The 24,824-nt window shown below is 42.2% G+C and overlaps 1 protein-coding gene across 1 annotated transcript in view; it reads left to right on the top strand.

Annotated features, from left to right (window-relative positions):
• Positions 1-24,164, top strand: part of RBM46 (RNA binding motif protein 46) — a 43,127-nt gene extending 18,963 nt beyond the window's left edge. The window contains exons 3-5 of the mRNA XM_075860322.1: positions 2,790-3,257; positions 14,724-15,506; positions 22,213-24,164. Of these exons, the coding sequence (XP_075716437.1) occupies positions 2,790-3,257; positions 14,724-15,506; positions 22,213-22,394 (1,433 nt within the window). The 3' untranslated portion in view covers positions 22,395-24,164. The remainder of the gene's footprint in view (positions 1-2,789; positions 3,258-14,723; positions 15,507-22,212) is intronic.
• The last annotated feature ends 660 nt before the right edge of the window (positions 24,165-24,824 follow it).

The following is a 24,824-nucleotide window of genomic DNA, read 5'->3' as shown; positions in this document are numbered from 1 at the left end:
AATATATATATATATATACACACACCATATTTTTCAGACGATAAGACGCAGCTTCTTACTTAACCCCTTTCCGACCCATGATGTGTCGGCACATCATGGAGTACACTGCAGTTGTCAGCTGTATTTTACAGCTGACACGTTGCTCTAAGGCTGGGTTCACACGAGCACATTAACGTCCGTAATGGACGGACGTATTTCGGCCGGAAGTCCCGGACCGAACTCAGTGCAGGGAGCCGGGCTCCTAGCATCATAGTTATGTACGATGCTAGGAGTCCCTGCCTCTCTGCAGGACAACTGTCCCGTACTGTAATCATGTTTTCAGTACGGGACAGTAGTTCCACGGAGAGGCAGGGACTCCTAGCATCGTACATAACTATGATGCTAGGAGCCCGGCTCCCTGCACTGAGTTCGGTCCGGGACTTCCGGCCGAAATACGTCCGTCCATTACGGACGTTAATGTGCTCGTGTGAACCCAGCCTCACGGTCATTGCGCTGTTACTGGCCGTTTAACTAGTTAAATGCCGCGGTCAATAGCAACCGGGGCATTTATAGGGGTCTTCCCATGAAGGACATTTATGACCTATCCACAGCATATGTCATAAATGTCAGATAGATGCGGGTCCCACCCTAAACCCCATTCTATCTTACCCAGCTGTGATGTCTCCTGGCCACTTCCTGGTAAGGTGGTCGGGAGTTACGTAAACAGCCGAGTGCTCGCTGAGCTACGCTGTTTCCGTAACTCACATAGAAATGAATGGGAGTTACGGAAACAACGTAAAACCGCGAGCTACGCTGTTTCCGGAACGAAGTAGCTACAAAAACAGCGTACATGGTCGAGTTACGGAAGCAGCGTAACTCGCTGAGCTACGCTGTTTCCGGAACTTCATAGAACTGAATAGTAGTTACGGAAACAGCGTAGCACAGCGTAACTGCCGCTACTATGGGAGTTACGGAAACAGCGTAGCTCAGCGAGTTACGCTGTTTCCGGAACTCATCCATGTATTGCAGTGTATTGTACCAGCGATCTAATGATTGCTGGTTCAAGTCCCCTAGGGGAAGTAATAAAATGTGTAAAAAAAAAAAACGTAGATACATTTTCAGGCGTGTAAAAAAAAGTTTTTTAAAAAGAAAAAACCTTTTCCGATTTTTTTTATTTTTGATTTTTCTTTCCCCAAGCACAATGTAAAAAAAAAGAAAAAAATGGTATTGCTGCATCCGTAAAAGTCCAAAACGATTACAATATAGCATTATTTGACTCGCACAATGAACGGCGTAAAAAAATAAATAAAACCCAAGAATCTTTGTTTTTTGGTTACCATAATGCTAAAAAGAATTAAATAAAAGGTGATAAAAAAAATTGTATGTACCAAAAAATGGTGCTAATAAAAACTACAGCTCGTCCCGCAAAAAATAAGCCCTCACACCGCTCAAACGATTAAAAAATATAAAAGTTATGGCTCTCAGAATGTGGTGAAACCGAGCAAATAATTCTTTAACCAATAGATTTTTCTTTGTAAAAGTAGTACAAAATACGGTTTGTGTGTGTGTATGTGTATGTATATGTATATATATATATAATAGTGTTTACTTACACTGAACTGCAAAGTGCTTCCTACATCACATAACTGCTACTTCTATGATGCAGAAGGGATGAGATTTACTGTAGCCTCGACTGTTTAGATTCATCTTCACCCCGTAGCGCTTTAAGTAAATAGGGAGATTTGAAGCAGAGATGGTATTCGCAAATGTCAGGACTATTTATTACGTAAAAGTATGAATTTCTTTACAAATGGTTATTACAAAAACAGTCCGAAGTGTCCACAGAGGATCCGCCTATCCCCCAGCCTGTATACAAAAAGACAGTTCCAATTTCCACTTGCGTGTTCTCTGTCGTTGTTGACCTCGTAGTTCCACAAGCAATATAGCAGCGGTCTGACTGTTGGTATTACTCAGTCACTGATCTATAGCTCCAAACAGGAAAAAAGGATCAGATAATTCAATAGATTTGGGAAATTGAAAACCTCCACGCTTTTATTCCATGCTCACAAGATGAATAAAATGAAAAGGCATATGTGATATAGAATAACATGCGGCACGCCAAATACTGCAGATCGACCCTGGGTTTCCCCCTCCTGGCTTCCTCTGGGGCATATAGGCGTGTACAATTAGTTTGTTTAAACAGGCGCCAAAAATCTGCACACAATAGTAAAAATGTTTTATCTAAAATCAAAACCACAACTACTATAAAGTTGCCACATAAAGATAAAACAAACAGCTATATAAAACTATAAAAGTATAACGTTTATTACATGACAAGGCCAGTAACATTTATTATTAACTGGTCAAGCCCTTTAATAGGAGTACAAGGATGGCAGACCTGGGGGCTTTCATTAGGCCCCCAGGCTGCCATGCCAACCATCAGCATCCCACGATCGCGTCGTGGGGAGGCTCGATGGGCTGTCAAGTGATCGTTCCATCTTTCTAACGACTTAGATGCCGCAGTTGCTATTGACTGGGGCATCTAAGTGGTTAAACATGCGGAATATAGAGCCAAAAGCCACGTTGTTTGGAGCGGGCTCAGCCTGTGAGCCTTCTTCGTACTTCCCCCTACCCGGCTATGACGTAAGTATACGTCATGCATCGGGAAATGGTTAATGAGAGTGCTGGATATCAACACACGAAAGGACAAAACAAAGTAATTGCAATAAGGAAAAATGGAATTACTTTACATTGCAATTTTCTGTGATTTTTTTTTAAAATTGATATATAACATTTAGTTAATCTTCCAGGTTGGGAAGGTCTGCCTCCACCTCGGGGCTGTGAAGTATTTGTTGGAAAAATTCCCCGTGACCTGTATGAAGATGAACTTGTCCCAGTATTTGAACAAGCTGGAAGAATCTACGAATTTAGGTTAATGATGGAATTTAGTGGTGAAAATAGAGGTTATGCTTTTGTTATGTATACAAATAAGGATGAAGCCTCGCTGGCTATTCGAATGCTAAATAATTATGAGATCCGTCCTGGCAAGTTCATTGGAGTTTGTGTTAGCTTAGACAACTGCAGACTCTATATTGGTGCAATTCCAAAAGAAAAGAAGAAAGCAGAAATTTTGGATAAAATGAAGAAAGCTGCAGAAGGAGTAGTGGATGTCATTGTGTATCCAAGTGCAACTGACAAAACAAAAAACCGAGGCTTTGCGTTTGTAGAATTTGAATCTCACAGAGCAGCTGCAATGGCAAGAAGGAAACTGATTCCAGGTGATTACTTTCTTCTATATTGACTAACAGACGACCAATATCTAGCTCATTGAAAATGATTCACATATGATATACCATGTTTCAGCCTCCATTTTCTTCTATAAGGAATATACGGCTCCTTAGGCCTCATGCACACGACCGTAGTGTTTTTCTGGTCCGCAAATTCCAGGACCGTGTTCCGTGAAATGTCCTCCGCAGTTCATCCGCATGTAATCCGCAGTTCATCCGTATGTAATCCGCAAAATGCGGATAAAAAAAAAAGCCTAGGTAAAACAGGATGACGACAGAACTCATTCCCGGTCGTCGCCTAGCAACACTTCCGCAAATCCGAAAACTGCGGTTGACACACGGAGGTGTACCCGTATTTTCCACGGGCCCATTGACTTCTATGGGCATGTCCGCATCGAATTTGCGGGCCGTAATAAGACCTGTCCTGAGTTTGTGCGGCACGGATTTGCGGACATGCGGGGACCCGTCAAAACACGGATAGTGTGTATGGGCCCATAGAAATGAATGGGTCCGCAATTCTCCCGTGCATTTTCGGGGGAATTGCGGACGCAAAAACACGTTCGTGTGTATGGGGCCTTAATAGAAAATTGGTGTGTCTGGGCTGATCAATTTCATAATATGTATTTTTAGGGGTCTAAATTTCACCTTTCTGATACAAATCCCCTGCTTCTTTCATACAGCTATGGAGTTCAATGATAAAAGTTCTCTGTGTACAGCTGCTTACCGTATAATGCCTCATGCACACGACCGTGCTCGTAATTACGAGCACGGCTGGGCACGGGCAGCCGGCCGCTTTTCCGAGCCGTGCTCCCATTATAAAGTATAGCAGCACGGCCCGTAAAATAAAAAATAGAACATGTTCTATTTTTTTAACGGCACGAGCACCTTCCCGTGAGAAAACGGGAAGGTACCCGTGGCTAACAGAAGTCTATGGGCCCGTTATACAATAACGGGTGTTTTTACGGTCGTGTGCATGAGGCCTAGAGCTTATACAGCTCCTATTTAATCTGTATGCAGGAAGTTAGTGGTGGCTGCAGACAGAAATATTTTTATCTTGTAACAATGACTGTGTAAAGGTAAAAGGTGTGCAGGGATGAAGCTCTGTAAGAGAATAACAGTGCTCTGACCCTTATAAAGATATATTAAGAAATTAATGGGCACAAAATTTTGCACCTACAAATCACAAGAACGCTCATAGTTGGAGTTACACTTTAAATTGGTTGTTTGGTTAATGCATTTTCAAATATCCTGTTAAAGAGACTCTGTCACCACATTATAAGTGCCCTGTCTCCTACATAAGGAGATGGGCGCTGTAATGTAGGTGACAGTAATGCTTTTTATTTAAAAAAACGATCTTTTTTCACAACGTTAGGAGCGATTTTGGTTTATGCTAATGAGCTTTCTTAATGCCCAAGTGGGCGTACTTTTACTTTCGACCAAGTGGGCGTTGTACAGAGGAGTGCATGACGCTGACCAATCGGCATCATGCACTCCTCTCCATTCATTTACACTGCACTAGCGATATAGTTATATCACTATGTGCAGCCTCATACACAAGCCCTAACATTACTACAGCGTCCTGATAATGAATACACATGACCATCCAGCCTGGACGTCATGTGTACTCAGAATCCTGACACTTCTGACTCTTTTCTGTGAGATTTACAGCAACGGATACGAAATCTCGTTTACCTCGTAATCTCGCGAGATTTCGTATCCGTTGCTGGAATCTCCCAGAAAAGAGTCAGAAGTGTCAGGATTCTGAATACACATGACGTCCAGGCTGGATGGTCATGTGTATTCATTATCAGGACACTGTAGTAATGTTAGGGCTTGTGTATGTAGCTGCACATAGTGATATATCTATATCGCTAGTGCAGTGTAAATGAATGGAGAGGAGTGCATGATGCCGATTGGTCAGCGTCATGCACTCCTCTGTACAACGCCCACTTGGTCGAAAGTAAAAGTACGCCCACTTGGGCATTAAGAGAGCTCATTAGCATAAAGCAAAATCGCTCCTAACGTTGTGAAAATAGGTTGTTTTTTTAAATAAAAAGCATTACTGTCACCTACATTACAGCGCCGATGTCCTTATGTAGGAGACAGGGCACTTATAATGTGGTGACAGAGTCTCTTTAAGTAATTTTTAAGTAACAAAGAGTGCTCCCAGTCAGGACCCTCATATACTAGCTAGTGTGGTCAGAAGCTACAATGTGCGACTTTTACTCGGGAACTTAGCACATCCATGCATTACTCAGACAGCTTATTGAGTTAATTGGGAATTGTGTAATGTTTCATGTCCTCTGCCGGGTTACGTCAGGGATATTGAACCATTGCTGTCTTGTTTTCCCTCAGATTACAGCTGAGCGCTGAGGGTCTAAGCAGTGGGACACCCTGTGACCAATTTATCAGTGGGGCCCCTTCTAACAACAAAGAAATTGCCCAAATTTGACAACCCCTTTAATGCATTTTAAAGTATACGTACCTAATGTTTTAATTGTTTTGCATAAACCAGTATAACGTATATACAATAAGATTTTGAATATATTATTACAGGAAAGTGCCGTTTTCGTCACCATCCAGAAGCCTGTAGTTCCTCTTTCCCTTCCTATACTCTTTCTATAAATGTTCAGAACTCTTATGTCACCAAAAAACTCTTTCTTTAGCGAAATAGTAAATACAAGACAAGGGTTTCAGTAAAAGAGCATGAGGGGAGGAGGAATAGCAGGAGTAAGTACATCTAACTGGCGCAGAAAGAGCCCACCACTTCAGTAAGCAAGAGAAAATGTGCATTTAAATGCTGCAGTTCCATGCACAGCTGCTCGTAGGGTAAACAATGAATGGTGGGTCAGACCCCCACCAATCAAACATTAATGGCCTGTTCTAAGGATAGGCCATCAATGTTACAATCTCACAGTACCCCTTTAAGTGTAACTTTTGGCAAAAACTGAAAATCCTCTGTTATGCCACTTTAAAGATTACCTACCATCCTATTTTAGGCCGTGGCTGAATCAATCTTGTCAAGCTACCTGAGAGTCTGTATAACAAATTCCTCTCTTTGCTGGTTAGCAGCCATTTTCTTGATAGTTCTGATCATGGGTAATGGCCCTGCAAAGGTGTCATCTGTGGCCTAGAGGTGTATAGCAGCAGATCTCTAGAATAGCTCTTCTTAGGTGAGGTAAACTTTAATTTTTGCCCGTGATTGTAGTTTAAAACCCATAGATACAGAGAACTGTGAGTACATATTACATCGTCTGTTTTTTGGTGTTTTTTGTTTATTTTAAAATTTTATTACATAGTTATGTGATATGTCTCATGTAACTAGCTGCAGTTACATGAGACTTCTCACATCACTTGTTACACATCATATATATATATGTGTGTGTGTGTGTGTGTGTGTGTGTGTGTGTGTGTGTGTGTGTGTTCTATTCCTTTCAGCCATAACCTTAAATGGTTACTAACTGTTAAACAAACTGCATAAATCAATAGTACAAGTGAAAATAAGAAACGTAATAAATCTTATTAGAAAATAAAATTAAAATAAATGCCTCTTTCTCCAACTATCTAGCTCCTTATCCCCCCCCCCCCCCCTGTCTCCTAACTGTTCATTCACTCTGAATTTACTATGTCCATTTCCTCAATACAAGTCGGGCTATTAGCTGACTGAGGGATCAGGTTACAGCTGCCCATAGAAGTCTATGGAGGAGCAGAATGAGAGAGGCAGAGAGAGACACAAGGAGATGCTGCAGCTTCCTAGTGAGTGTTATATCCCACCTTAGTGCTGGATTCAAGTTGTCACAGCTGTGGGGTATGTGAACCCACTAGGCTGCTCTGCCGTAGCGGAGTAGCAGCTGGCCAAACAAACGTCAATAACCGTGTCTAGGACAAGAGTACCTGGGTAGATGATGTGGCAGACACGTAGCGTAGCAGACACTTGGCACAGACGACACTTGGCACAGACACTCTCGACTCTTGATAACGCACTGGATCAAACACAATTATTAGATACGGGATACAGGAAACAACTAAGGGACCATTTGCAAAGACTAACATGGGCAGACACAACAACGCTCAGGTAAGGAGAGGAAGGGCAGAGCCCTTTTTAAAGTCCAGAATGTATTAGGGAATATGGAACTTTGCACAGGTCTGCACGCTAGCCCTTTAAGGCCATGAACGAACAAGCGTGCGCCCAGGCTACAGGTTTCAGTGGGGAAGCTGCAGCCGTGTGTGCCTGCGTCTCTGGGAAGGGAGATGCTAGCATGAAGAGTTTGTCCTGCGTTTGCGGCTGGCAGTAAGTAGGATGTGCCAGTGGTCAGCTCTGCGGGAACAACAGTAGCCCCCCTCTTCTTAGGTCCAGAGCGTAAGAGGAACTTCTTAATGAGAGCTGGAGCATCAGTGTTCTCTTCAAGCTCCCAAGACTTCTCCTCAGGACCAAACCCTTTCCAGTCCACTAGATAGAAAGTCTTTCCTCCTGCTCTCTTGTAGTCCAGGATCTCCTTCACCTCAAAGACGTCATAAGAACCGCTGGGAGCAACTGCAGGACCATGGGATTTGCTCTAATGATTCAGGACCACAGGCCTTTGGAGAGACACCTGAAACGAGATGGGGATTTTAAGAGTAGGAGGCAACCGAAGCTTATAGGACACAGGGTTTATTTCTTGCAACACCTCGAAGGGTCCAAGGAACCTGGGAGTGAATTTGTGGGAAGGGATATTTAGACGAATGTTCCTTGAAGTTAGCCAGACCTTGACCCCAGGGAGAAACTGAGGAGGAACCCTTCTCCTCTTATCGGCATATGCTTTCATGCGATTAACTGCCTGAAGTATCGCAGACTTGGTTTGTTGCCAGATGTGAAGAAAAGTCCAAAATGAAGAATTGGCTGCAGGCACTTGAGACATAATTGGCACCGGAAGAGGAACTTTTCAGTGCTGACTATATACAATATAGAACAGAGAAGAAGCAGTAGACTCACTTGTATGGTTGTTGTAAGAGAATTCGGCCCGAGGCATAAGCTGTACCCAATTGTCATGTTGGACAGAAACATAGTGACGGAGACAATTCTCTAGTATTTGGTTGATCCTTTCCACTTGGACCGTTAGACTGTGGATGATAGGCAGAAGAAAAGTCCAGCTTCAAATTTAAAAGATTACACAGGGCTCTCCAGAATTTAGACATGAACTTGTACCCTGAAGTCCATGTAGACGAAAGATGTGTTGGATGAACAGATCTGCCAGACGAGGAGCTGAGGGAAGGCCTGTTAAAGGAACAAAATGTGTCATCTTGGAGAAACGGTCTACTACTATCCAGATCGTAGTACATTCAGCAGAAGGGGGAAGGTCAGTGATAAAGTCCATGGCAATGTGTTGCCAGGGAGCATCAGGCACCGGTAGAGGTTGCAGCAGACCACCAGGTTTGGAATGAGAAGACTTGTTTAGGGCACAATTAGCACAGGAGGAAACAAAGTCCAAGACCACTCTAGGTAGCGAGGGCCACTAATAATGACGAGCAATAAAGTCCCGAGTCTTGTGTGCACCAGAATGCCAGGGCAGTTTGGAATTATGCCCGCAGCAAAGAATTATTTTCCTGTCAGCAGTACGGACAAAAGTCTTTCCAGGAGGAATGTCCTTGATCTGCAGAGAGTCGTCCGTTTCTAATGACTGAGACAGAGCATCGGCCTTAATGTTTTTATCCGCAGGGTGGAAATGAAGGAGAAATTGAGATCTGGGGAAGAACAGCGACCATCTAGCTTGACGAGGGTGCAGTCGCTGTGCAGATATGCAAGATTCTTGTGATCGGCGTAGATGATGACAGGATGAGCAGACCTCTCTAGCTGGTGTCTCCATTCTTCCAAGGCCAACTCTGACAGCGAGCAATTCTCGGTCCCCAATGGAGTAGTTGCACTCAGCAAGAGAGAAGAGTTTGGAGAAGGATCCGCAAGATACTGCCTTATGCTTGGAATTTTTTTGAAACAGGAGTGCTCCAGCACCAATGGAAGAGGCATCAACCTCCACGGAAAACTGTTGAGTAACATCAGGATGGCGACGAACAGAGGCAAAGTGAAGGTGCTCTTGAGGTTGGGTATGCTGACTCTGCCTCAGGGGTCCAGTCCTTAGCGTTCGCTCCCTTTCTGGTAAGAGCTGAGATGGGAGCAGTAAGGGATGAACAGACGATAAAAATTAGCAAATCCAAGAAATCTCTGTATAGCTCGGAGGCCCTGGGTATGTGGACACTCCAAGACGGATTTCACATTTTCGGATCCATTTGAAGGCCACGAACGGAGACCATATAAACCGGGATGGGGAAAGGACCACTTTTCAAATACGAACTTCTCCAGTTTCGCATATAATTTATTCCCCCTTAGCTGCAACAAGACTTGGCGTACATGCTTCCGATGCGTCATCAGATCGGGTGAGTAGATCAAGATATCATCCAGATATACCACCGCACACATACAGAAGATCGCGGAAGACGTTCACAAACTCTTGGAACACCGCTGGCGCGTTGCATAGTCCAAATGCCATGACAAGATGCTCGTAGTGACCGTCTCGGTGTTAAATGTGGTTTTCCATTCGTCATACTTGTGTATACGAATCAGGTTATAGACCCTGTATAGATCTAACTTCGTGAAAACCTTAGCTCCACGAATGCTGTCGGAAGAGCTCAGAGATACGCGGCAAGGGGTACTTGTTTTTTACCGTGACTTTGTTGAACCCACGGTAATCAATGCATAGTTGGAGGGACTGGCCATTGATTACCCATCCTCTTTCTCCACGAAGAAGAATCCAGCTCCGACTGGTGAAGTAGACTTCCTGATGAACCTCCTCACCAGGTTCTCCTAGACATACTCCGACGTGGCCTGGGTTTCAGGCGAGGAAAGCGGGTAGACCTGTCCACGAGGGAGTGAGGCTTCAGGAAGGACAGTCATATGGAAGATAAAGAGGAAGGACCTCTGCCTCCTTCTTTCTGAAGGCATCAGCATAGCTGGCATACTGTGGAAGCAATCCAGAGAGTGACTGTGGTAGTGGAGAGAGAACGGGATGAACCTGAGACAGGCAGCGGTGCAGACATTGGGGTCCCCACTGGAGGACCTCTCCAGAGGTCCAAACAAGAACTGGAGCATGTTGACAAAGCCAAGGCATTCCCAGCAGGATGGGGTTGACCTCTTTGGATAAGACATAGAAAGCAATCAGCTCTGAATGAAGGACTCCTATCTGTAGTCTTAGTGGTTTGTGGATAGACAGGATATGGTCACGCAGAAGTTGTCAGTCTATAAAGGCGACTGCCAGGGGTTTCTCCAGAGGAACTTTGGTGAAGTGGATACTATCAACTAAGTCCTGCTGGATAATATTTGCAGCCGCTCCGAAATCCATGACAGCAGACTCACAGTGTGATCCTTCACTGGTGACATTTGATACAGGAATAGACATTCTGGGGGAGTTTAGCAGCCTGGGTAGATTTTCTTCTCCACTCAACCCTAGATGCTGGAGATTTCCCGGTTTCTGAGGGCATGGCGCACAAAATGTCCCTTGTGACCACAATATAGACACCATGCAGAAGAATGTCTGCGTTGCCGCTCTTGGTCTGAGTCTGTCTATTTGCATTGGCTCCTCCAGAGATACAACAGGTGAAGGCAGAAGAGGTTTTTGAAACTTGGGTGCAAATTGATAAGCTCTCTTCTCCCGGCGAACTTCACAAGTGTGCTCTTGGATCCTCATATCGACCAGGGTTGCTAGCAGTATCAAAGCATCCAAAGTAGAGGGAAGCTCTCGAGCTGCCAGTTAATATTTTATACGTGGAGATAGTCCCTAACAAAGTTACCACTAGAGCCTCATTATTCCAAACCAGCTCCGCCGCCAGTGTATGGAAGGAGATGGCGTACTCCCCTACAGTTGATTCCCCTTGATTGTGGGTCAGCAGTGAGGCAGCTGCAGAGGATGTTCAACCTGGTTCCTCGAACACTGTACGGAAAGTCTCTAAAAACAGTGGTAAATCGGAGAATTACGGACCCTCTTGTTCCAAGATGGGGTTGGCCCATGCCAGGGCTTTGCCAGAGGAGAGAAATAATAAAAGAGACCTTGGCCTCATCAGGGGGGAAGAGACGGGCATGTAACTTGAAGTGAATCGTACACTGTTTAATGAAACCTTTACAAGTTTTAGGATGCCCGGGGGTAGAGGCAACCATTAACAGGCAGGAGGGATAGCAGGTGGTGGAGCAGTGGTAGCAGCCAGAGGAGGGACCAAACAGTTAATTACAGAGTTTACCGCCTGCAATAGTTGATCCTGGCATGCCCGGAGGTCACACATGCCGGCTTGCATCATTTGGACCGCACTTATAGGTTGACCACCGGGATCCATGGCCTGATTGTACTGTCACGACTGTGGTGTATGTGGACCCACTAGGCCGCTCCGCCGTAGCGGAGTAGCAGCTGGCAAAATAAAAGTTAATGACAGTCTCTAGGACAAGAGTACCTGGATAGATGATTTGGCAAACACTCGGCGTGGCAGACACATGGCATAGCAAAGAAGTGGCGTAGCAGACACTTGGCACAGATGGCACTCAACGCTGACATATGATAATGCACTGGATCAAACACAATTGTTGGATACAGGAAACGGGGACACTGGATACAGGATACGACTAGGGGACCATTTGCAAAGACTAACATCCCAGACACAACAGGCAATAAGAGGAAAGGCAGAGCCCTTTTTAAAGTCCAGAATGTATTAGGGATTGATTAGAGAACTTTGCACAGGTGCGCGCGCTGGCACTTTAAGGCCGGGAAACGAGCGCGTGCACCATACAGGATTCAGTGAGGAACCTCCGGCCGTGTGTGCCGGCGTCTATGGGGAGAGAGACACCGTCATGAAGATTTTGTACTGATGTCGCGGCTGCCGGTAAGTAGAATGTGCCGGCGGTGAGCGACCACAGGCACAACATTAGTCCTTTAATGGCCATAAATAGTGTAAATTCTCATGTACACACATATGACAGCTTGTCAAATGAAAGGTCAGGTACACTTTAAAACCACTGACAGTTGAAGTGAATAACATTGGTTATATCATTTCAATGGGTATCAAGGAGTGGGATATATTAGACCGCAAGTGAACAGTCAGTTCTTAAAGTTAATGTGTTAGAAGCAGGAAAAATTGTCAAGTGTAGGGATCTGAGCGACTTTCACAAAAGCCATAATGTAATAGCTAGACGACTGGTTCAGAGCATCTCCAAAATGTCAGGTCTTGTGGGGTGTTCCTGGTATGCAATGGTTCGTACTTACCAAAAGTGCTCCAAGGAAGGACAATTGGTTGACTGGCAACTGGGTCGTGGGTGCCCAAGGCCCATTGATGCGAATAGGGAGTGAAGGCTAGCCCATCCAATCAACTCCCACAAAAGAGCTACTGTAGCACAATGTTTTGAAAGTTCTGAAAAAGTTAATGCTGGTTATGATACAAAAGTGTCAGATCACACAGTGTATCACAGCTACAGGACATGACTAAAAGGGAAAGTGTCATGTAGAACGTTCAGTCCAATCTGCAGGCAGCATGTTAGAGAGGAGGAGCTGAGCAGATTGATATATATTTTGGTGGGAGAAGATTCAGTATAACTTTTATTTTATTCATTAAAATCTCTGCTCATTCTGGCTTTCGGAATCCAGTGGGTGGTACTATTAAGTGATTGACAGAAATAGTCTAATATCCAGTGGGTAGTGGACCCTCTAGACTACTCTACAGATGCGAGTAGCAGCAGGCAGCAAATAACAGGCCACGGACAGGCCGTAATTACGGCCTGAAATAGGACATGGTCCATATTTTTCAATGGCCCGGGCACCTTCCCGTAAGCAAATGGGAAGGTGGCCAACAGAAGTCTATGGGCCCGTAATTACGAGCGTTTTTACGTTCGTGTGCATGAGGCCTTAGCTGGTGAAAAGGCTAACCCTAAACCCCCCCCCTTTATTACCGCAATATCCACCGTCACCAGCGGTACCGGGAAGAGCCGGGCAGGTACGATCCAGTACCCGACCATCTGTGTTGATGGCTGGGCACTGGTGGCCGATGGCTGGTATTGTTAGGCTGACAAACCATGGCCTTCACCACCCTTAGAATGCTAGCCTGCTACTGTTGTATATGGCCTATTATGAAAAATGGGGGAGACCCCACTGCAAGTTTTTTTTTTGTTTTTTTTTTCAAATAAACTAATAATTAGAAAAAACAATGTGTGGTACCCGCCATTTTTCATAGCTAGACCGATACAAGATAAACATAGCAGCACCAGGCTAGCATTACTAGGGTGGGAAGGGCCACGGTACAGATGATCGGATACTGGATCGTACCCGGCTCTATTCTAACCTTGGTGGCTCTAGGTACTAATACAGGGTTTCACCTGTTAACACTAAGCCCTGCCTTAGTAATGAACGCCATGAATCCGACATTAGCCATTGAATCTGTATTTGTGGACAGTTAAAACTATAACGTTCGTGTGCATGAGGCCTAAGGTGGTATTAATAAAGTGAAAAAAAAAGACATAGAAAAAAATATTTTTATTGAAATAAAAGCCCCCCCCACACAACTCCTTGTTAACTATTTTATTGATAATAATAAAAAAAAAAAAACAATGTCATCAAAGTAGTCCTCAAATCCAAAGTAGTCCATACCACTTTCTGTGCCTGCTCTGCCATCTTTTGTATTCCCTGTCCGACACCATCGTAGAGCCCTGGGTACCTTCTGACCCCACAAAGAGCCCCTTCCTCCAACTCCTGTCACCCCCCCTCACCTAAAACAGTGGCCTGTCTCCTACTCTCTACCCTGTCCTTGCTCCCTCGCAGAGCCTATCACCTTCTGAATCCTTCTCGGTTTTTCCGTTCAACATCTGTGGTTGCTGTCTGAATTGCAGAGAAATCAGCCAAAGTTGCAGTACACAGTTCAACGGTTGTGATGACATGGTAGCATGTCAAAAATAGCAGAGAAAATGCCAGAAACCAATGCTAAAGTAGAGTGATCAGACAAAGCTCTATAATCTGAAAGCAAGAGAAAATGGTGACTGGGCGATCGTGTCGTTCCTGTGTGTGTTTTTAGTGGGTTGGGACCAAAAAAAATTACAAATTAAATTCATCCGTTTTTAAAACGGACGGTGAAAAACGGATGCAAAACTGGTGACGATCGTCCGTCAAAAATGGAAACACGCAATGGACACGGATCGGATGCAAAACGGCTGTCGAAAACAGACCAAGATGGGTGTTTTTAACAGCTGACACCTGGACTCTGTCGTGTGTATAATGCCTTAACCGTAATCCTGATGCCTTCAAGAACATTAACATTATATTAATGATTATTAAAATCACTAAATAGAATCACAACCTGTCAGTCTTTAAATTTCTTACTAGTACCATGATTGCTTTTCTATTGACCTAATTTGCATTGATATGTAACATTTTTGTAACTTCTTTTAAATTTACATTCCAGGGACTTTGGAATTATGGGGCCGTACTATTCAAGTTGACTGGGCAGACCCAGAGAAAGAAGTTGATAAAGAAACAATGCAGAGAGTGAAAGTTTTGTATGTAAGAAATTTGATGATGTCCACTACTGAGGAAACTATTAAAACAGAATTCAACAAATTCAAGCCTGGATCTGTTGATCGTGTTAAGAAATTGCAAGACTATGCATTTGTCCATTTTTTTCAAAGAGAAGATGCTGTTACAGCAATGTCTGTAATGAATGGCAGATGTATTGATGGAGCCAACATTGAAGTTACCTTGGCTAAGCCTATGAATAGGGAAGCTAACTTTAGACAACATTTAAATGGGCAAATGGGTTCCAATGCTGGAAGCTTGCTTACTTTTGGAAATAATGAAGAAGGGTGCCCGAAATCTATTGGAAGATGTTCAAGTTCTCCTGCAGTTCTCAGTGGTCCACACATTCCAACTAATTCAAAGCCAGAAAGGTGTGCATTCCCTTTCTTCCCTGGAACAAAGCTTACGCCAACAGACGTTTTTTCTTTAAAGCCTAATCAGTTCCACTCCTCTGTCATGCTTTTAGAATATTATTGTTACAAAAATAATATGGCTTCTCCAGAATACGATTTGTATTCAACTACCAGCCAGGATGGAAAAGTTCTTCTCATATATAAGGTTGCTCTTCCATCTATTGGAAATAACTCCCACAGTTACTTCATGCCTGACAAATTGTGCGCTTATTTGGAAGATGCCAAGGAACTGGCGGCACAATTTACATTGACACATTTAGGTGAGTAAGTAAAAAGAAACCAGAATGTTTTTTTCCAAAGTATATTTTATAGCATTTTTTACTATAGCTAAAGCTGCTGTGCACACGGACAGTATGGCGTGGGCTCAGAATCTGCCTACAATATACGCAGCGGGTGCCGGCTGTTTATACAACCGACATCCCTCTGCGACGGCCACCATTTAGTTTCTCAGATGCCGTGATCAATAGCGACTGCGGCTTCTTAGTGGTTGTGCAGAGGGAGGGGGTTTCCGCCCCTGGCAATAAAAAAAAAATCGCAGCGTGCCGAGCAGTTGCCATAGCAGCCGGAGTTAATTGGTATTGCCTGGTTCAGAAAAATTTGAATCATTAAAATATCATGTTATTTAAGCCAACACAGTGAATTCCGCAGGAAAAAAAATTCACAATACCCAAATTGCTGTTTTTTGGTCACAACTCTTTCCCCAAAAAGTAAAGGAAAAAGTGATGAAGAAGTCGTATGTAACCCAGAATAGTACAAAGAAAAACTTCAGCTCACACTGCAAAAAACAAGCGCATCGTGTGATTAACCCCTTCCCCCTGCTTGCATTCTGGGCCCTAATGACCAAGCCATTTTCTAAATTTTTCTATTGTCACATTCGAAGAGCTATAACTTTTTTATTTTTGCGTCGACATAGGTGTATAAGGTCTTGTTTTTTGCGACACGTCTTGTAGTTTTTATTGGTACCATTTTGGAGAAGATGCAACTTTTTGATCACTTTTTATCACATTTTTTTAAAGTCAGGATTAACAGAAAACAGCAATTCTTCCATAGTTTTTTATTTTATTTTTTACGGCGTTCACCGTTGCGGGTTAAATAATGTAATCGATTTATAGTCGGGGTCGTTACAGACGCGGCGATACCAAATATGTGCAACTTTTTTGCTTTATTGTGTTTTTTTTTTTTTTAATAGTAAAGCAGTTTGTAAGGGGAAAAAGTGGGTTTTTCATTTTTTTTTTTAATTAACTTTATTCAACTTTTTTTTACTTTTATACTAGTCCCACTAGGGGACTTCACTATGCGATCCTCATTATAATACACTGCAATACTTCTGTATTGCAGTGTATTACTGCCTGTCCGTTTAGAACGGACAGGCATCTGCAAGGTCATGCCTGCGGCATGACCTAGCAGGCATTCATTACAGGCAGACCTGGGGACCTTTATTAGCCCCCGGCTGCCATCGGAGACACAGACACTCGGCGATCGTATCGCCGGGTGTCGGTGGGATGAGAGGGAGCTCCCTCCCTCTCTCCAAAACCACTCAGATGCGGTGCTCGCTATTGAGCACCGCATCTGAGGGGTTAAACGGGTGAGATCGATACTAATATCGATCTCACACGGCAGAGCAGGGACGCTCCCAGCCCTCAGCTACGTCTGGCAGCTGAGAGCAGGGAGATTTCACGGCTCCCTGCTCTGTTTACTTTATTGTGTTGGATTGTCAATGCAACCCTCTTCTCCCACTCTTCACACCCTGATAGCAACACCGCAGAAGAAATGCTAGCACAGGCTTCCAGTATCCGTAGTTTCAGTTGCTGCACATCTCGTATCTTCACAGCATAGACAATTGCCTTCAGATGACCCCAAAGATAAAAGTCTAAGGGGGTCAGATCGGGAGACATTTCTTCTGCGGTGTTGCTATCAGTGTGTGAAGAGTTGGAGAATAGGGTTGCATTGACAATCCAACACAATGGGCAGCATTTTGAACACATTTTATAAGTGGTCAGAAACTTGTAAATAACTCATGAAAGAATAAAGTAACGTTAAAACCAAGCACACCATTGTTTTTCTTGTGAAATTCTCGATAAGTTTGATGTGTCACATGACCCTCTTCCCATTGAAAAAACTAAAGTTGGATACAAAATGGCCGACTTCAAAATGGCCACCATGGTCAACACCCAGCTTGAAAAGTTTCCCCCCTCCCATATACTAATGTGCCACAAACAGGAAGTTAATATCACCAACCATTCCCATTTTATTTAGGTGTATCCATATAAATGGCCCACCCTGTAGAACAAAGCCCATTAATGACCGCCGTGAAAAGGCTTATCGGCGGTCATTAAGGGGTTAATCTAAGTCCAGACTGGTGGGTGGAAAAGTATGTGTAAATAATTGTTTTTGTTTGAAATTTTATATTGTATTGAATAAAAAAAAAAAACCCTCACACAGCTTCATTAACCCCTTCCATCAACAATTCATCAACTATTTTCATTTTTTCCTCCCCACCTTCCAAAAGCCATAACTTTTACAATATAGTCCTATGAGCGCTTGATTTTTGCAGGAAGAGTTGTAGTTTTTCGTAGAGCCATTTATTGTGCCGTATAATGTACTAGGAAATGTGAAAAAAAATATGTTTGGGGTAGAAAATGAAAAAAAAACAGCGATTCCTCCATTGATTTTTGCGCTTTGTCTTTACCGAATTTACCGCGCAAATTAAAACATGTTAACTTTATTCTGTGGGTCAATACTATTACGGCAATACCAAATATATATATATATATATACAGTTTTTTCTATGTTTTACTTCTTTTACAAGGAAAAAACTAAGTGTAAAAAATTAAATTTATTTTGTGTTGCCAAATTCTGAGAGCCATAACTTTTTTATTTTTCCGTCGATTAAGCGGTATGAGGGCTTATTTTTGCAGTATAAGCTGTAGTTTTTGATGCTGCCATTTTGGGGTACATGCAAGTTTTTGATCATTTTTTATTCAATTTTTTGTGGGAGATGAGGTGACCAAAAAATAGCGATTATGGCGTTACATAAGGCTATACATCGTCCGGGTTAAAAAATAATATATTGTAATAGTTCAGACTTTTACGGATGCTGCTATACAAATTATGTTTATTTTTTTACAATGCTTTAGGAGGGAAATGGGACAAGGTTTTTTTTTAACTTGTAATATTTTATTTTTTGTACATCGAAAAAAACTTTATCCTACAAATTTTTATTAGTCCCCCTAGGGTATTTGAACCAGCGATTGTTGGATCGCTTGCACTATATACTGCAATACTAATGAATTGCAGTATATCGTCTTTCTGACAGGCTTCTATTAAGCCCTGCCAGAGGCAGGGCTTAATAGGAGCACAAAGATGTCAGACGTTGGGACCTTCATTAGGCCCCAGGCTGCCATAGCAATCCTCGCCACCCTGTGATTGCACTGCGGGGGCACGATGAGCTGCTATAGGGGGTCGCCCGCCTCTTTCTAACGGTTTAAATGCCGCGGTCGCTGGTGACCGCGGCATTTAACGGGTTAAACTAGTGTTACTGTAAAGTGTCGGCTGTGAGATGCAGCCGACACCCACATGGAGCTTCACACTTCCCCCTACCCGGCTATGACGTAGCCATACGTCAAATGTCGGGAAGGGGTTAAACAAAAATAAGAAAGTTATAATAAAAAAAGTGTAGTTATAAACGTATAATATGGCAACACAAAATAAAGTATTTTTAACAAATTGTTTTTATTTTGTAAAAGTAGTGGCACAATAAAAAAAAACTTTATAAATTTAGTATCGCGTTGACCCACAGAATAAAGTTAATATGTAATTTTTACCACACAGTGAAGGCCGTAAAAACGAAACACAAAAAACTATGGCGGAATTTCCACCAAACAATGTCATTTTTAAAAGTTTCTCAGTACATTATATGGTTATTGAAATGCTTAAAAAATGCAACTCATTCCATGTAAAACAAGCCCTTATTCGGCTATGTCAACTGAACAATAAAAAAGTTGTGGCTTTTGGAATGCTGGGAGGAAAAAATTAAAATAGACTGTTTCCTTTGGGTTAAACAAGGTATGTTATGCCTTTTTATGTTGTATCAGATGGCAATATAGTCTAGTGACAGACCGTTCTAGCAATGTTAAAGGGAATTAAAATGTATCATTGATATTTCTGCTAATTTTTCATATTACTAATTATGATTTATTTACATAGCGCCATCAACTTCTACCGAGCTTTACATAATGTTGGGGTAACGCATTGTAAAAATCACAAAATCCAGTGTGGTAAGGACATATTAAGTCTGGGTTCACACCTGTGTTGGTGTTTTCTATTGTGTTGGTCCATCAGATTTGTATTCACTATTGTTTTTGGTATTTTCGGCCAGATCTGTGACGGAGGCGCCTAATGGAGCCTCCAAAACAGATGTGAACAGGTCCTAAATTATTGTTTGACAGATACATTTGAAACCCTGCTCATACGAGCTTATAATCTATAAGGAAATAAATGTTTTACCCTTTTTATCAGTTCTCAAGTCTGTATGGATGTGATCGTTACAGCTCTGTATTAATATATTATCAATTTTTATTTAAATATGCTCAAGAAAAACAGCCCATAATTGCTTTCAGAAGCTGGACCTGCGTCAGCTGATCACCCGGTCAGATTAATTTTCAGCAAGGGTTGTCACGGTGATTTTGGTTATCTTGTTGTCAGTCAACTTTACTAGTGGGAACTTTAGTATTCGCAAGCGATTAATGGAGGTAGGCAGATGTGGTGTCCTGTCATTCTTGTCAGCAGAATACAGAAGTCCTCTTTCAAATTTTCATAATCACTAGTCTGATATCTTTTTGGTCCCATGTTTGTTATTATGTGTCTGTTGTAGTGGATAATCTTTTTAAAGCGCATATCCGATTTGGAATTAGAGTGAAGGTGCCATGGTGATCAGCTCATCACTGGCAGTCTGGCTGGTAGCGTTTAGTCTGCCAGAGCAGGAGTTCTGCCTCATAGAAGGGTTCCCCGGCTTAGGAAACCTCTATTACATCCATATGGTCTAATAGGACGTAAGGATAACAATTGGTTAGATAGGAGGGGCATATGATGTGTTTGGTGTCAGTTTAAATAACTGATGTATCTCTTTCTGGCCATAATGTTTAGAAATTATCGTATTTTTCAGACTATAAGACGCCGTTTATAACCAGAATAAATCTTGCTAAAAAGTCCCTGCGTCTTGTAGTCGGCAGTCAAGGGACCTGGCAGTCAAGGGACTCCTGACCGCTTCTTACTTAACCCATTCCCGACCCATGATGTGCCGGCACATCATGGAGCGGGGAGGGAATGATGTTTGGTGCGGAGCAGGCTCACGCACTGAGCCTGCTCCATACACTGCAGATGTCAGATGTGTTTTACAGCTGACACACTGCTCTAACGGCCAGGAACAGCGATGGCGTTGTTCCTGGCCATTTAACAAGTTAAATGCTGCGGTCAATAGTGATCCACAGAATATGTCATAAATGTTCAGATAGATTCGTGTCCCACCTCTGGGACCCGCACCTATCTCTAGAACGGGGCCCCCTAAACCCCGTTCCATCTTACTCGGCTCCGCTCTCTCCACCTGGTTAGGTGGTCGGGAGTTACGCAAACAGCCAAGTGCTGTTTCCGTAATTCCCATAGAAGTGAATGGGAGTTACGGAAACAGTGTAGCACCGTGAGCTACGCTGTTTCGGGAACTCGGTAGCTACGAAAACAGCGTACACGGGCGAGTTACGGAAACCACGTAACTCGCTGAGCTACGCTGTTTCCGTAACTCCCATAGAATTGAATAGTAGTTACGGAAACGGCGTAGCATGCTGCGCTTCTTCTGTAATTGCCATTTACTACTATGGGAGTTACGGAAAAGGCGTAGCTCAGCGAGTTACGCTGTTTCCGTAACTCATCCATGTATTGCAGTTTATTGTACCAGCGATCTTTTGATCGCTGGTTCAAGTCCCCTAGGGGAACTAATAAAATGTGTAAAATAAAAAAGTTTGATACATTTTAAGGCCTTATTCACACGAACGTGTCAGTTTTGCGCACGCAAAAAATGCGTTTTGCACGCGCAAAAGTTCCGTGTGGCATCAGCATATGGTGCGTGGCTGTGTGAATTTCGCGCAGCCGGCATTATTATGACACTCTGGTTTTATGTTTACAAACAGAAAAGCATGTCGTGCTTTTCTGTTTTCATTCATTCTTTTTACTACTGTTGCGCGAATCACGCGCGGCACCCGGAAGTGCTTCCGTGTGCGGAGCGCGATTTGCACACATCCATTGACTTCAATGGGTGCGTGCTGCGCGAAACACGGGCAAATATAGGACCTGTCATGAGTTTCACGCAGCGCACATACACTGTGTGAAATTCACTGACAGTCTGAACGGCCCCATTCACTAACATAGGTCCGTGCGACGAGTGTGATTTCCACGCGCGTATGACGGACATATTATACGTTAGTGTGAATAAGGCCTAAGGAGTGTAATAAAATATTAAAAGTAAAAAAAAAAAAAAAACATTTACCATTTTTCTGTAAGCACAATGTAGAAAAATAAATAAATCGGTATCGCTGCGTCCGTAAAAGTCAGAACTATTACAATATAGCATTATTTGACTCGCACGGTGAACGGCGTAAAAAAAAGTATAACCGCAGAATCGTTGTTTTTTTGGGTACCATAGCGCTAAAAAGAATAAAAATAAAAAGTGCTAAAAAAAAATTGTATGACTAAAAAAATTGTGCTAATAAAAACTACAGCTTGTCCCGCAAAAAATAAGCTCACACAGCTCAAATGATGAACCCATAGTTTTGTCTTTGTAAAAGTAGTAAAATATGAAATTTTTTCCTATTTCTGTTGTCTAATGTCTGGGTGCCTCTTATAGTCCAGAAAATATGGTATATTCTGTGCATCTTTTTGTTTTAATAGTTATTTTAATTATTTTCTTGTTTTCAGGCCACAGCTTTCATCCCAGTTCTCTGTCGTCGGTTAGTAGTCTTCTGTCTCCTGAATCAGCCAATTTGTTGTCGTTCACATCTGGGCACACCAGCTACTCGGTCTCACCAACATTGCCTGTTGAAAAAGGAAACCACATGGAACAAATACTTTTTTACCCTAATCAACCTTCTTATTTCTAGACCATTATTGTACTTCTAAAATGTTCCCATGTCTCTGTTTATATAATTAACTTTTGGTCTTTTTAAGGCCTCATGCACACGAATGTGCTTTTGCGGCCGCAATTCCCCCGAAAATCCATTGCGGAGAATTGTGGCCCCATTCATTCCTATGGGGCCATGCACACGACCGTGGTTTTCACGGTCCGTGCATGGCCCAGGAGCCCGCACCGCAGAAAGAACGGGCAAGCCTTATTACGGCCGTGTTCTGCGATCCGGGCTCATTAAAAATAATGGCCACGGCCATGTGCACGGCCCGCGATTTGCGGGCGGCTCGCGGCTGTCACTCCGTGGCCGGCCGACTCGAATATCACGGCCGTGCACATGGCTACGGTCGTGTGCATGAGGCCTAACTTGTATTCATCAGACTTGTTTTAGCTTTAGATGATTATATTTACACTTGTTTTCAGAACTGTTGCATGTTTAGAGTAATGGTACAAGACCACCAGATTTCTGTTCTGCAAGCCGTAAAGGCTGTGTTTACATTGGTATCCACGGTTTCTGGTTTTAAAGAATCCATGGCAGATAAGACAGGTCTGTTTTGTTACAAATCCAATTGACTCATAATGGGTTCGTCTTTTTACTGGGTAGAATAGCATAGCACACTACACTATTCTGCCAGTCTGAACAAAGCCTAAGCCATTTAAGCACAGGTTTACTAACATATAAAGTGCTATTGTACATTATGAACACTGCGTGTCGCCAGTGCTTACAGGATAACATAGCTCAAACTTCTCAGGGAAATATATACCATTGCATACATTTTTACATTTTGCTTATACACTACATATAGAACACATACTACATCAGAGAGATCTGAATGGCTATAACAGATGAGGCATGAAAACTCACAATTCTTTAAAACATTTCAAGGAGTTAAAAATGGAAGGTGCATTTCCACTTTTCTTGCAAGTAATACTGGTTTTAATGGGTCGCATAACACAAAGCTCCTGTTGAGAAGAAAATCACTTATACTTACACAGAAATGCATAAAGTGCTGAAAACCAATTGAGTATAATTCCCGAAAATGTAGTTATATTGTATGTTCATTAAATCTTTGTAGTTGTATCATTTAAAAAAATATTTGGGATCATTAGAAGGAGGGATGTTATACTTCCTTAATAAGAGAGAAATCCTTGTCAAATACATACATATAAAGGTAGTGCTGATATTTGCTATATATATATATATATATATATATATGTATTTGTATATGTCATATTTAATGAGTAAACTTCTATATTGTATACATAAAATAATGGCATATTCTACAGTGAGTAAAAATGCAAATAAAGGAACTTGGAGACGTGCCGTTAATAGATGCTCCCAAGGTTTTGAAAAAAGCAAAAATTTAAGTCATATAAGAAATTGGCTTTACCGTGTCCCAATATCACTGAAGTGGAACTGCGCCATTATGTATTTTGTTGTGTTAAATCTTCCTTTTTATTTTCATATCATATATGCTTTAGGGTTATAAGAAAACATAGTAGTTTAACTGTTTATTGTTTCTGTTGAACATCTACAAATGTAATAATTTGTGATAAAGTTTATACACCGGAAATTATATATATTGGACAAAGGAGCTGTTTTTTTGTTTTTGTTTTTTATTAGCCAGACAATAAAAACTTTCATAGGCTTCAAAGGAAAATAACTCAAAAGTAAGGTGCATTGGCTACCTGGGCTATTCTGCCCATATAAATATATATTCTCCATTAAAAGCTATATCTGCAGGAACCTGTAATCTATACTTATTTCAATAGAGCGGAGCTTAAATTTCAAATACAACCCATAGTTTCTGGATGAAAGCAGCCATGTTTTGATAATCCTATACAACCCCTTTAAGAAACCCATGTGGTTTCTGGATGAAAGCAGCCATGTTTTGATAATCCTATACAACCCCTTTAAGAAAAACTGCATTAATTTAAATGGCCCTTTGGTTAGAATGTGTGAGAGATTTACAGTGTTGAAAATCTCTGGCCCTGAAGAGATTCAGGCGCTCTTAATCAGTGAAAGATACAAACAATTCTTTATTAAGATAAAAACATGAAACAAATAAAAATGGAAATAGGGGATGAGTCACACAGTAAAAAAGGACGTCTAATCGATCAAGAATATCAGGTATGGATATTGTGTCCACATGTATGCAGTATACATATAATATGGTAATGGAAATACGTGCATGTGATCACATAAGAAACTGTATCTAATGAGAAGCAGCACGGATTCAAGCAAGGTACATCAAATGACAACAGCACAATATCAAAAAAGTGAAATCAGGTACCGGTGGCTGTGGTGACTGTCAAGTAAGTATATAACATCAGTAAGTATATAACATCAGTAACAGTCACACATGGTTACACAGGTAGTATGAACCAAATTATGCAAAAAGTGTGC

The sequence above is a fragment of the Rhinoderma darwinii genome, chromosome 1 (assembly GCF_050947455.1).
Source record: "Rhinoderma darwinii isolate aRhiDar2 chromosome 1, aRhiDar2.hap1, whole genome shotgun sequence".
Taxonomy (NCBI): Eukaryota; Metazoa; Chordata; class Amphibia; order Anura; family Rhinodermatidae; genus Rhinoderma; species Rhinoderma darwinii.
This window is presented reverse-complemented; position numbering and strand designations above follow the sequence as displayed.